The following is a 14,344-nucleotide window of genomic DNA, read 5'->3' on the forward strand; positions in this document are numbered from 1 at the left end:
CTTTCCTTGACATAATTATTTCTGCAAACTCTTTTCTGCAGTTTTCTGCTTTCTTGCGCTGCTATCTTACAGTTGTGTTCCAAAACACCTGTGCTAACACACAAAACCACAGGAAAAACTAAAAAAGAAGAAAAAATATATAGATATCTTGTTCAAAATCTACTTCAAGTTTGAGTTGCAAAGTTAGTACTAAAAAGCATTTGCACAGTTTGCAAAGAAAAAAGTGTTTGAATATGCGTCTCAATGTAAGTCTCTAGATTTCTCTCACTGGTCAACGTTCAAAAATGTTATCCATTTTTAGCTATAAAATGATAAATGAAACATGAATACAGATGCATTTTTATTCATTTAGCAGCAAGCTCACTTTAATTGGCGTATGACATTTGTCATCAAACATTACAGGGGGAAAACAGTGCATTTAAACATGGACATCCGTTCAATACAAAAAGGCTTTTAAGTGAGACTCCAGTTTAAACTAATAAATTACTGTATGCATTAATATTACAAATAATGTGACAATAATATTATACAGTTTTAGATATCTTATTTGTTTTGAATCCCCTTGCCTTGAAGTGAATTTGGTGGATTAGAATCTGGATATCTTATTTCATGGCCAACTGAGCAGTCACATTTATAATTTACAGGGCAATAATATACCAACACATCCATATTCAGTAATGCCCTACTAGATTAATCAAACAAGAACCCTATTATCACCATTTACTGACATGGTTTAACAAGAAAGGCAGGATATATGACTCTTGTATTCATTAATATCAAGTAGAGAATCAGTGTAATTGTAGCTTTAAACACAGATTTGGATAGGAACTGAGAATTGCGTCGCAGAGCTTTATAACAGCAGGCAGAAATCCAAGGTATCGATACTAGGGATGGGCTCTTTCCAGTAGTTGAAGGAGGAGTACTTTAACAGATCTAAATCCTCTTCTTCCTCCTGTCCCAGGGGTTTTCGGGAGCTCTTGGTTGACTTCCATTCTTTGGACTTGGCATTAGAAATGCCAATGTCTTCCAGCTCTGACAGGTCCAGCGATGGGATGGGCTGCCTCCAAAACAGGAAGGAGTTGAACTGGCTGCTGGTTGTGTCTAGCATTTTGATCTGTGCATTAAGAAGAGTTTTGAAAGATCAGCACTGCACCGTTGACAAGCAGATATCTATTTGAATCATAAATTAAATAATAAAGATGATATCTCAACTAACTTGTTTCACAGAATACATTGCTTTGCTATTTAGAAAACCAAGTGATCCCGCTCCTGATGAGCTATTTTCAGTCACCTGCTATTTTCAGGGAAACTTGAGCAATTTGTGAGCAATCTGTAAAACAACTTTCATATGCAGGCCAAAGGTGAAAATATAATATAAAATAATAAATAGAATGACTATATTAAGAATAAACTAATATATCAATAATATAATGTATTATTTTTATTATAAAATGTATTATTATTTTAAAAATCATGTTATAACAATTAAATGCAAACAATTTACATGTAAAAATAAGTTTCACCTACACGTCAAAGGAGAAATATAGTGTAAATGTACTACTACTAGAAACAACAACTTATCAAAATGATGATTATAAAAGAAGAAATAATAAACCAGTAATAACAAAAAACTTAAATATCATGTTCAAAAATGTCATATGATAGTGTCTGCATATTAATATTAAGCATCTAATTATATTAATATAATATAATGAGATGCATGATTTAAGATCTTGTGCAAGATTTATGACCTTACAATAAAATGTAAGCAGCTCACATGTGCAAATAACTTTCATATCCGTATCAAAGGAAGGCTGTATAATATAATATATAAATGTAATAATAAAACTGTTGTGGCAACAAAAACAGTAAATATGCAGAAGAATGAACGACATGATGGTGTCCACACTTCTGCCATCTAATTATATATTAATATATTATAATTAGATGCGAGATTTAAGACCTTAGGAATAAGAACAAGGCAGCATTATCTTTTCGCTACAAAGAAGAGTTATCATTTGGAAGCTGCAGTTTTAAAAACACATGAAAGCTAATGATTAGGATGAAGCCACTTTAATTCTACACGATCCCGTCGCGTCGTTGGGTGATTTAGATCTGGACACACATTACACAATGCAGCGGCTGTACACGCCCAAATTTGAGAGACAATCGGTGGAAGAGATCCTTAAATTAAATGACCATCAGAAATAACATGCAAGTTTTTTTTTCTTTTCAGCAGCAGTAGTAGCATCTCACATGCACATCTATTAAAAGAGAGCCCCAAATATAGTGATGGCGCATCTCATGACAAAGCATTTCAGAGATGCTTCAGTACAGTGGTAAGAAGAGAGAGCGCAAGAGCAAATCTGGGTAAGAACGGATTACAAGCAACTAACCTTAAATAGGGCTGAAGCAAAAACATTTACTAATAAAAGACGTTATCTTATTTTTAGCTGACAAATGAGATCATATTAATTTAGTCAGACTGGACATCATGCATATGTGATGGAACACCAAAAGAATTTGTAATGCAAGGGATTAAAACTAAAATATTGCTCAAACAAGTGGGGGACAAAAAGAAAAGAAAAAAAATCATACCCTTAGTATGTAATCCGGTTCGCTCTCTTTGAATTCCAAGCTGGTTTGTAGTAAGAATAGAAGATGCACTCTATTTGGTCTCGATCTTATCGCCGGCTGCTCAGCATGGACCAGCCGCACCCAACATCACCAGCGATTTATATTAGTCCCGCCCACCTTCTGTGCGTGATGTGCGTGACTGAAGGGGATCAGGTGCATAATTAGGGTAAAGTGGGCGTGGCTGATCTGCTGTTCTAATAAAATGGCAAAAACTAGTTACAGCATTTATGGGTGTATGTTAGTAGTTTTGTGGTCCGCGTTTGCATTTGTTAACGACCAATTATTTTTGCATGTGGAGTCGTCTGTTGTGTGATGTGAGTGCTGCTTGATGATTGGCTGAGTTCACCGTCCATTGACCCATCTTTCCAATGAATGCACGCAATATGGAAATTTATTGATAATTTCAGCAGAATAAAATGCACAGTAATAGTATGTAACTATTTACTATCATTTAGTGAACACCAGAGACGCAGACTGTAAATCTATCAATAGATTAATATTAAAATCACGTTAGATATTTACAGTGTGATGTAGTACATCGTTGTACCCTAAAGTGTGCTAGCTGCAAAGCAATCAGTGAAATAAAAAATAAGGGTAATATGGTACTTCTGAAATCTAAAAGGTTATAGAATAAAGTGTGTTTATTGGTGTGTTTTACAAGATTACTCTATTGCATTGCAGGGATCGTTATATATCGGGAAAGAAAAAAAGAATGAAAGAAAGAAAGCTGATACTCAGCTATATATCTCAACGAGACCAGATGAAACTTCCCAATTATCTAATCTAACAGAGTGTGTTAAAAATGTAAAAGATTGGATGACAAATAATTTTCTCCAATTAAATTCGGATAAGACAGAGATATTAATTATTGGACCAAAAAACACCACACAGAATCTTGTAGATTACAATCTGCAACTAGACGGATGTACTGTTACTTCCTCTACAGTCAGAAATCTGGGTGTTATATTAGACAGCAATTTGTCTTTTGAAAATCATATTTCCAATGTTACAAAAACTGCATTCTTCCATCTTAGAAACATTGCCAAGCTACGAAACATGTTATCTGTTTCTGATGCAGAAAAGCTAGTTCATGCATTCATGACCTCTAGACTGGACTATTGTAATGCACTTCTAGGTGGTTGTCCTGCTTCGTCAATAAACAAGCTACAGGTAGTCCAAAATGCAGCAGCTAGAGTCCTTACCAGGTCAAGATAATATGATCATATTACCCCAATTTTACAGTCTCTGCACTGGCTACCTATTAAGTTCCGTATCAGTTACAAATTATCATTACTTACCTATAAGGCCCTAAATGGTTTAGCTCCTGCGTACCTAACTAGCCTTCTACCACGCTACAACCCATCACGCACCCTAAGGTCACAAAACGCTGGACTTTTGGTAGTTCCTAGGATAGCAAAGTCCACTAAAGGAGGTAGAGCTTTTTCACATTTGGCCCCCAAACTCTGGAATAGCCTTCCTGATAATGTTCGGGGTTCAGACACACTCTCTCTGTTTAAATCTAGATTAAAAACGCATCTCTTTCGCCAAGCATTCGAATAATGTATCTCTTAAATTGTGAGTGTAGTTGCATCTGCATTTTTATTCTTTAGCTTGGGTTAAACTAATTTTACTTCAGTTTCAGCAGCTATGCTAATGATGTCTCTATTTTGTTTCTATGTTTTGCCACGGGATTAACATCCCGTGGTAAATAGGATTTACACAAGCTCCAGTCTGGATCCAGAACACCTGAGAAGAGATGATGCTGACCCTCAGAGGACCCCAGATGACGCTAACCTTGAATCAACAAACAGAACTAACAATTATTGCTACATGTGTGACTGCATCATATAATTATTATTAATTAATAATATTGATAGTTCATCATCTAGCTGACTACGTCTTGTATTATTATTATTATTTTTATTTTTCTAAAATCCTGTCAAACGTGCACAAACTACTAGCTACTACTAAATATTGTAGAAACATAATTTTCTGTAAAGTTGCTTTGTAACGATTTGTATTGTAAAAAGCGCTATACAAATAAACTTGAATTGAATTGAATTGAGAAAGTTCTTTTATTATTTACTCACCACTCGATCATGCACTTCCATCCTCCAACCACGAGATGCCACTAGATAACTGATAATAATTCAAATCCCATACGTCTTAATGGCTTTAATATATCAAAACATATTTTACAGCAACACTGTTGTCAGTATGACCTAACATGACACTTTGCCAAGTATAAAAAATATCGTAGTGATATAGTTATAAAGAGTAAATTAGCTTCCGACTTGACGTCACTGTTTACAAACACAGGCACCGGAAGTGAGACAGGCAAAAACAAGATTACGGAAAGAGTCGAGAGTGACGTGCGCTGTACATAGACAGTAAAAGAAAGGCGCTGTATCAGCCGGACGGGTAGACAGAAGAAACTGTAGATTTCAGTCAGACACCTTCACTGGATTACTGTATTTTACAGTCTATGTTTTAGAGGTAAAGAAGAAGGTTTTTAAAGACTTGGAGAAAGGACGAGATGGTACATTTGTGCTGCTGCTGTTGTAAGTAATGTGGAGTAAACTACTTAAGTTACTCTTATCAAGATTGTAAGCATGCATTAATATGTTAATGAATTCTCAGACTCTATTAAGTAGAAGTTGTTGTTTTTTTGCTAATAGATTGGGAAATAAATACCTTGTTCTGAAAAGACAGAGCAAGTGTTTTTTGAAAAAAAAAAAAATAACAATCGCTCAATTCCACTTTTCAGTTTAGTAAGTGAATCTTATCTAAATTTCTTTCTGTTTGTTTTAAAGTTTGGGAAATTCTAAATATGAGGTCAGAAAACCTTCTTAACCTTCAGAGCATCACCCTTCAGTGATCAGGTGAAAACAAACCCTAAGGGTTTTCCAGCATTTCTAATTATTATGCATGAAATAGTTTTCCCAAACAAATTATTGTAACTCTGAAGCTCGTATTTTTGCACATGTAGAGTTTGTGAATGCTGACATGCTTTATGTGCATCCACAGAAAGCCTCCCTGTGACTCAGCGGTTCCCAGATTTAGGCAACTCAAAAACAACACAACTAGACAGAGGTGTGCTGAAAAAAGGCCACTTTAACCGTTTCCTCCACTGCATTCTGGTGATGGATGTGGCGTGAAAGCAAGAAAGTACCAAGGTTTTAACTTAAGAAGGAATCGATGTAATTATCTGGCTTTTTAGTGTAAGCGATTGCTTTTAAAAGACTGACACAGGCAGAAACGTGGGTCCAAAAACTAAAACTAAGAAATATGAAGTAAGCATAAATAACATTCTGGAGAAAAGAACAGTCACTACCAGATTTTTTAAATTCATTTTTTATCAGCTTACCACCCAAGTTTAATTGGCTCTGTTAATTATAAGCACTTAATCTCACCTGTCAGGTCATGGCAGATTCCTGCCCAGACATCGTTGATGGTGAGATTATAGGCATTTCTGAGGGACAGCAGTTAAACACAACCAAAAAAGAGGACTTTGATGCGGCTAAACCACAGGACAAAGAAGTAAGCCAAAAAGAGGGTGTCAGCAATGCTGAGGAATCCTCCAGGAGTAGTTCACACCTTATAAAAGATGACATTATAACATGCAAAAATCCTCCAACAACCACAGCTTCTCTTGAAGATGGAGTTAACGCAACTCTGTCTTCTACCAGTAAAAGCCAAGACAAAACCGCTGAATCTGAGATCATCAATAGCCAATCCTACACGCCCAGCCAATCAGAGGTGACGCCCACTTTCTCTGTGGCCAGTCTGGAGTTCTCCAAGGAGACTAATGGGATTCCTCCTGATAGACCTTTGATTTCATCCAAATCTGCTGAGGATGGCAACCAAGTCCCCTCTCTAGGGAGCGGAGGGGCCTGTGAAGGGGCTGCAAGGGCATCAGAGCCTAGCATGCCGGCATATTATTTTGTCAAGTGGATTACCTGGAAAGAGAAGAAGACGGCTATTATCACACAGAGTGAGAACGGGCCCTGCCCCCTGATTGCCATCATGAACATCCTGTTGTTGTGGTGGAAGGTAAGCCATGCAGCATTACCTGCTTGTCATAGTACAAACACATGGTTCAGAACAAGTACATCATGTGTGGTGTTTACTAAGGCAAGCAGCACGCATCACTTAAACTGTTTGAACAAACCCAAATAAATATTAAACTTCTGCTTATGACTTGCACACTGTTTGAATTAATGACGTGAAAGAAACTTTTTTAAAGTCATCTGACAAAATAACTGAACAAAAAACAAGTTCAAATTGCAATTAACCTGTGTTAAAATCAGTGATTAATAAATGTAGAAATATAAATCTTACTGACCGTTTTTAATATAATTTTGGGCATCAGTGATGCATCAGTGATGAAAATATTTATGTTATACAAAATTTCTAATACAAAAAATTCATTCATTCATCAATGAATGCCAAAAAAAAATAATAATAAAAAGAGTTCCCACAAAAGTATAAAGCATGGATGTGTTTACAATAGTGATAATAAGAAGGAATGTTTCTTGAGCAGTAAATCAGTATATTAAAATGATTTCTGAACGATCATGTGACACTGAAGACTGGAATAACGATGCTAATAATTCAGCTACAATTAGATTTTAAAATATATTAAAATATAAAGTAGTTACTTTAAATTTTAATAATATTTCACAATAATATGGTTTTGTTGTATTTTTTTATAAAATGGCCTTAGTGAGGCTTCCTTAAAAACATTACAAAATCTTACAGACCCCAGACTTTTGAACTATAGTGCATATACAAATATAGAAAATCCATTGTAATCAATAATGGCAAAATTTAGCTGAATAAAACTGACTTATCACTGACCTAGTAATAGACTCGTGACTCTTCTTATCTGTTCCTGTGTGTTACTGTATAAACACGATTTCAGCTTTTGGTAAAACACCTATAACACATTCAGGAAAAAAAAAAGTGTTGTAAAATAGAAGACAAAAATGTAGACGAGGGTGTGCCATGACTAAAAGCAGTTTGTGAATTTCATGTAGGTGTACTTTAGGCAATTACATGTGTGTAAAATATGAACCGTATGAACTCTTATGTCTATTCTTCAGGTGAAGTTACCGGCTCAGACGGAAGTGATCACCACTGAAGAGCTGATGGCTCACCTTGGTACGATGTTTTCCAGCACTGGAAATGCTGTATCTGTTTCAATATGTTATATCAAATTATATTAAAACACAAAGTGTCACAGCACATTTTCTGGTAATGGACTCTGATAAGCTCTGATAAGGAGCTCTAGTGATGTACCACAGTAAACTTTATGGTTGGAAACAGACGGCTAGTGTGACTTGAGAAGAAGGTTACTGTGTGAAAACATTTGTTTCAGTACCACTAATGGCACCCCAATCACGGATTATACCTATGTCTCTGCTCTTTAAGTAGTAAATTAGAAGATGCTTTTAGGTTAAGCGCCTTGCTCAAGGACACGATGGCAATACTTTCAGACACCTCGATGGGTTTGAATCATTACTAGTCCAGATGTTTAAAGTAATAGTTCACCCAAAAATGAGAATTTGCTGAAAATGTCCCTTCCCTCAGGCTATCCAAAACATTTTCAGTTTGTTGGAGAAGTTTAGTATTGCATCTCTTGCTCATCATTGGATCCTCTGAAGTGAATGGGTGCCGTCAGAATGAGAGTCCAAACAGCTGATGAAAGTATCGCAGTAATTCACAAGTAATCGTCATGACTACAGTTCATCAATTAATGTCTTGTGAAGTGAAAAACTTCAAAGCGATTTAACTTTAAACTGTTGTTCTGGCTAAAATACAAACCCATAATAATGCTTCTTCCAGTGAAAAAGTCTATTTCCTGTAATATTTCCACCTTAAACTCCACCAAAATATTTGTTTAGAATAGATTCGGACCATTTACACTTGTACGCTTGATCTGTGTGGATAGAGGGAAAAAAAGGTCTTGATGGATTTGTTTATTATAAACATGCAGCTTTTTGAGTCAACTGGAGTGGTGTGGATATTATTATGGATTATTGTGATGTTTTTAACAGCCGTTTGGACTCTCATTCTGATGGCACCCGTTCACTTAAAGTGCTTAAGTCTGATTCTATTCTTGTTCCAGGTGAATGTGTGCTGTCCATCAAACCACGGGAGAGAGCAGAGGGGATGGAGCTCAATTTCCAGCAGGTAGATTGTGTGGGAGAACAAGTGTAACAGGCTCAGCTCTGCACAGATCTTCAGCATGTGTCTAGTAAATATTATTAAGATGTTAAGCAGAGAGCTGTGTTGGAAACCTCTGAACTAAAAGACATATACAATCAAATATTGTGAATGAGGCCTTCAATCTATGAATGAAAGCTTGTGAGCCCTTCATTAACAATTCCAACATGTGTTTGTGCTTATCGTTGCACAAATGAAAGCCTCCTTTTGTTCATGTGCTGTTTCTTTTTGCTCATGATTGAAAATGAGATAGATTCAATAGAAGGACACAAGCTCACGCAAGATATTTTTATAATTATCATTTGTATTATTTAAATGGCTTGTGTGTACGCAGATAATATAAATGAAATATGTATACATGATTTATTTTGGAATATTTGAGATTATATATTTTTTTCTGAACATAGACTGCTGTTGGCTTGTGTTGAAAACTGGAAATAGATATAATCAAGGATTATTAAAAAAAATTTTTTTTTTAAGAAATTAGTTACAAAAGATTTCTGTTTCAAATAAAAGCTTTTCTTTTGAAATATCTATTCATAAAATAATCCTGAAAAATTATGATCGTTTCCACAAAAGTTGTAAGCAGCACAACTGTTTTGTATATTAACAATAAAAAACAAAAGTTTCTTGAGCACCAAATCAGCATGTTATAATGGTTTCTGAAGAATACTGACACCAAAATTATGAACTGTAATGCATTTATTAATTTATGTCATTTTTAAAATGCAATCTACATGATTTCAACTTAATAGGTTGGCTTTGTTTTGTGGTAAATATTGCTCCACTTGACCCAGAAATCTCAAGATCTCACATGCTGAGGTCAGTAACATAACCGTGATAAATGACCCTGAAAGAGCACCATGTACTGGTATGCTGTTTACCTCAGAAGCCTTTATATTATGCAGTATTTTTCATTCCCTTCACAGAACATGAGCGACGCGATGGCTGTGCTGCCGAAGTTGTCCACGGGCCTCGACGTTAATGTGCGTTTCACAGGTGTGTCTGATTTTGAGTACACGCCTGAATGCATCGTCTTTGATCTGCTTGACATCCCGCTCTACCACGGCTGGCTTGTCGACCCACAGGTACGTCAGCAGAAAATTGCTCTAATGTATGAATTTGGTATATCCAAACAACAGTATAAGTGCTCTATTCTTCTTCAGAGTCCTGAGGTGGTGTCTGCAGTGGGCAAACTCAGCTACAACCAACTGGTGGAGAAGATCATCGAGTTTAAGCACTCGACAGATAGCAGTCAAGTCAGCGAAGGTACATTTGATGTTATTTCTTAAACACAAATGGCTCTGATATTGTGTGGGCTCCATTGTATTAAAGCTGAAGGTAAGTCTTAATGTCTGTTTGTTTAAAGGTTTGATAGCAGAGCAGTTTTTGGAGTCCACAGCAACCCAGCTGTCATATCACGGCCTGTGTGAGCTCAACACGACAGCCAAGGAGGGTGAACTGTCTGGGTTTTTCAGGAACAACCACTTCAGCACTATGATAAAGCACAAGGTGTTGTATCAGTCTTCCCACACCAACACTCTCCATAGCAGCTAAACTGATTATAACAACCCCAGCGACGTCAAGAGGCTTTAAACCCACCAAAAAAACATATATATTTTTGGGCAAAAATAGCACAGAAGTATTTATTTGTTAATGTTTATAACCCTAAGTTAAACATCACATTTTGAGCAGAAAGATGTACTATAATGCTGAAATTTTGCTTGGATACATTTATAGCATTACGACATAAGGCAAGATAGACACTACAGGCAAAAACATTGTTTTATTTTATGCACTGGTCATTTTAGAGATCTTTGTCTGAAGTGATGTCTCAGACTAGTGGAAAGAAAACATTCAAAACACACTTTTAGATGTTTACTTTATTGCATTTCTTTTATACATAACTGTAAAAGCTATTGATTCCTATCTATATTCTTTTTGTCGATATATCACTGACCCGATTTTAACATTTTATCCCTCAAAAATATAAAAAAATGATATTTTTCTGTCCGTTTCTGATTTATAGAGCCCCTCTATTAAAAACTTTAAGTCTAATATATTAACAAAATGAATCTTCAGATATTTGAACTGGACAATTTTTTAAGTGCATATTTAATTAGATAATGCCTTATTTGCATATTTAAACATAACATGTAAGAAAACTGTTACAATATGAATTTCTTTCAGCTGGGGAACACAAAAGAAGATATTTTGAACAATGCTGGCAACTAAACTGCAACCATTGACTTTCATAGTATTAAAAAAAATAAAAATAAGTTGGAAGTCAATGGCTACCGTCAACTGTTACCAACATTCTTCTGTTCAACGTGTGTGAAATTGCAGGGTCACCTTTACCTGCTGGTCACAGATCAGGGTTTCCTGCAGGAGGAGAGCGTAGTGTGGGAGAGTCTCCATAATGTGGAGGGCGATGGGAATTTCTGTGACTCAGACTTCAGATTGTGCCACCCTTCCCAGAAACCCACAGGAGCCAGCCAGCCCTCTGTACAACAGCAGCAAATGCAGATCGACCAGGTGATTAAGATTTGCCTTTCTTTTTGCTATAATGTAGGTATAGAAGTACCCAATAATATCAAAGCCTAACATGTAGCACCTCCTTAAGATCCCAATGCAAAAAAGAATGCTACATTATTTCACTCAGAAGTAGAATTGCTTTGAGAAAGCTGTTTCATGTTGACGTGTACACCAATACTGGCTTGAGATTCACTCAGTGAATGTTTGAATGTGTTATCCAGGACTACCTGGTGGCGATGTCCCTGCAGCAGCAGCAGGGTGACGCTCCTGGACCCATGAGTGATCTTGAGCTGGCCAGACAGCTACAGCAGGAGGAGTACCAGCAGCCACAAACACAACAGCACCAGCCCTCAGCAGGACAGGTACTTCCTGTCTACCCTTCAGAAGGGAACTCATGCATGAAACTTTAGGGAAGCATTCTTTGAGATTAAACTGGCTTTATTCATGAAACCCATTCACCCAAAAAAAAAGATTCTGTCATCATTTACTCATCTTTATGTTGTTACATGTTTATGTTTTATTAGTTCTTTATGATATTTTAAAGGATTTTCTATGAAGTTTCATGATGTGGTAACTTAAGTTGACTTAAACTTAAATTAATTTTTATTTTATGATTCACTTTTTTTCTCACAAGTTTATATCTTATTTTGTTTTTTGTTGCTGCAATTATGAGAAAAGAAATAGAGAAAAAAAGAATAAAAAATAATTGTGAGATAAAAAGTTGCCCCTTTGGCAGAAACGTAAAACGGAATTAGATGTAAACTCAGAATTCTGAAAAAAAAGGCAAATTAATAGAATGCAAACTCTGGATTCTGAGAAGTAAAACAAAACATTGTGAGATGTCAACAAGTCAGAATTTTGAGATTCAATTGTTATTCCATGGTGGAAACCATCTTCCACTGGTTCTACGAGAGACAAGTTTAAAAATCCCTTTTGGATGAGCTATTCTTTTAAAAACTAAGTTATATAGCATATGCCCTTTTTTAAACTTTTACTCGCTCTGTTAAAGGTTTCTGCAGTAGTGAAATTGATCTCTAAATGTGTCCTTTCTTCATATCCCTGCAGATGCGAGGTCAGGCCGCGTCTCAGCACGGAGGACAGAGGCGCCGGGAAAAGAAGGACGACTCGGATTGCTGTATTCTTTAAGCCAGACTCTCAAAGCCAGTTCATCTTCAGTTACCACTACTGAAACAAAAGACTTCCCATCGTCCCAATGCCAAGCCTGCCTTTACAGTACAGTTGATCCCCTTGTTCTTGCCTTTCCTTTATCCTTGTGGTTGGAACTGTTGCTCATCGTTTGTCTACTGGACCAAATAAAGGTAGCAGTTGTTTCTAAGCATTAATGAGTATTTGTTTGAGTGCTACTGTGGAGCTCCTAACTATGCCATTAAAGATTGAAGACTGTAATGTTAAGTTATCAGGTATTGTTATAAGAATTTAATATTACACTGAAATACTACTGTCTCAAGTTGATCTGTACATAGTTACTGGTCACTGGCTTTTCATTCAGTGATACACAGTATACTACGTACACAGGACTGTGCTTTGATTGCCTTAGCGCACCGTGGAGCTCCCTGGACCCTGTAAGCTGAGCTAATAAAAGCCACCTATGTGTTAACAGGAAATGCGTGACCATTGATTTATGAAATGTCTGGAATAAAGAAACTTAAGTGCAGCATTTTTTGGAGCAGTTGTTAAAATCATTTGGCAAACATACATGGTTTAGTATTACCATAAGTACACATAGCTTACAGTGGGCTCCAAAAGTCTGAAAGCACTTGTGAAAATCTTTTCTAAAGGGAACATTCACTAAAGTCCAAAAGTTTGGGTCATTTAAAAAAATAAATAAAGAAATTAATACATCTATTCAACAAAGATGCATTAAAATTCATAAGTGGCAATGGAGACATTCGTTACAAAGGATTGTTTTTAAATAATTCAATTCAAATAATCCAACAAAAATGGTTTCTACAAAAAAAAAAAAATTCAAGTTATATATAAGTCCCTTTCAGTCACTTAAATACAAGTATATGTATAATTGAATAAATGAGAAACATGGAGGAAGTGGTAACAACACTTGATATAAAGAAACATCATATTGTTTATTAGTGCTGATTTATGAAGATGTGCTCACAGTCAGAGATCATTTCTTTTATATTTATATGGAAGATGTCCAATTGTACAGTTTTAACATGAAATACAAAAAGGCAAAAATTTTCAAAAAGAGGATTGTAAGTACAAAAACAAATAACATACGAGGTGCTCCATTTCATCTTTTTCTCCCCCTGTGTGCTTTCCGTTAAGAAAATTAAAGTGCAAGACAAACACCAGGGTTCAAATGTTTTTGAAAGAAACGGCGCAACTCCAAATGAATATCAGATGCTTTGTAACAACTCTTTAAAAACATATTCAATACACAAACCATGCATGGACTGACTAAAAAAAGGTGATAATCAGATTATAACATTAGACGTTTTAGATGTCTAGGATAAAAATTGGCATAGTACTGACAAGCACAACCAATGAACACTTAAGCAAATTCCAACAATTCTACATGACTCAGTGAGAAGTTAATGTGCTAGACATGTTTGCGCTAGGTTTATTTCGAGTTTGTCACAATGAAACATGAGAATTACCAACACTGATGGGTAATTATTACAACACACGCTCGGCATCTCGAGGCACTCATGAGATCAGCGTGTCATTTTAAGTTTTGAGAAACTTTACCAAAGAGTTTAAACAAATAATCTACTCGATGCTTCAGAACAAAATAACAACCTCATAAATAATGCAAAGGAAATGGATATTTACAGAGCACAGTGGTTTGTATGAGGCACTATGTAGTACTGAACATGTTACATTTCTATTTCTGTGGTGTGACATTGTACTTGCAACAACAAAAAAACAACATTGTTTGTCAGTGGACAGACGATATGAATAATAT

General features: G+C 35.9%; 2 protein-coding genes across 5 annotated transcripts; one reads left to right on the forward strand and one right to left on the reverse strand.

Moving 5' to 3' along the window:
- Window positions 1-803: 803 nt before the first annotated feature.
- LOC132104644 (protein AF1q-like) lies at window positions 804-2,749 on the reverse strand. The gene is made up of 2 exons (XM_059510203.1): window positions 2,599-2,749; window positions 804-1,114 (listed from the first exon to the last, which is right to left on the reverse strand). Exon 2 carries the CDS (start codon window positions 1,106-1,108, stop codon window positions 851-853), a length of 258 nt encoding a protein of 85 aa, XP_059366186.1. The 5' UTR covers window positions 1,109-1,114; window positions 2,599-2,749; the 3' UTR covers window positions 804-850.
- Window positions 2,750-4,976: 2,227 nt separating this feature from the next.
- On the forward strand, window positions 4,977-13,078 carry LOC132104022 (ubiquitin carboxyl-terminal hydrolase MINDY-1-like). 4 transcript variants are annotated; one of them, XM_059509184.1, is made up of 10 exons: window positions 4,977-5,198; window positions 5,665-6,690; window positions 7,743-7,800; window positions 8,768-8,832; window positions 9,795-9,953; window positions 10,032-10,134; window positions 10,235-10,377; window positions 11,212-11,400; window positions 11,622-11,762; window positions 12,466-13,078. In XM_059509184.1, the coding sequence occupies exons 2-10, from the start codon at window positions 6,061-6,063 to the stop codon at window positions 12,544-12,546; spliced, it is 1,569 nt and encodes a 522-aa protein (XP_059365167.1). In that variant the 5' UTR covers window positions 4,977-5,198; window positions 5,665-6,060; the 3' UTR covers window positions 12,547-13,078. The 4 variants fall into 4 exon arrangements, with proteins under 4 accessions (XP_059365167.1, XP_059365168.1, XP_059365166.1 ...); XM_059509185.1 differs by having other exon boundaries at window positions 4,977-5,176; XM_059509183.1 differs by lacking the exon at window positions 4,977-5,198 and adding an exon at window positions 5,451-5,519.
- Window positions 13,079-14,344: the final 1,266 nt, after the last annotated feature.

Source organism: Carassius carassius, chromosome 25 (genome assembly GCF_963082965.1).
Source record: "Carassius carassius chromosome 25, fCarCar2.1, whole genome shotgun sequence".
NCBI classification, from domain to species: Eukaryota; Metazoa; Chordata; class Actinopteri; order Cypriniformes; family Cyprinidae; genus Carassius; species Carassius carassius.

What these genes read in the sequence shown, in the direction of transcription:
- LOC132104644 (XM_059510203.1), bottom strand. Translation starts at nt 1,108, where the DNA reads ATGCTAGACACAACCAGCAGCCAGTTCAACTCCTTCCTGTTTTGGAGG.
- LOC132104022 (XM_059509184.1), top strand. Translation starts at nt 6,061, where the DNA reads ATGGCAGATTCCTGCCCAGACATCGTTGATGGTGAGATTATAGGCATT. An exon ending in AGCAAATGCAGATCGACCAG is followed by an intron (nt 11,401 to 11,621) that starts GTGATTAAGATT and finishes TGTGTTATCCAG; the next exon opens with GACTACCTGGTGGCGATGTC. An exon ending in ACCAGCCCTCAGCAGGACAG is followed by an intron (nt 11,763 to 12,465) that starts GTACTTCCTGTC and finishes ATATCCCTGCAG; the next exon opens with ATGCGAGGTCAGGCCGCGTC.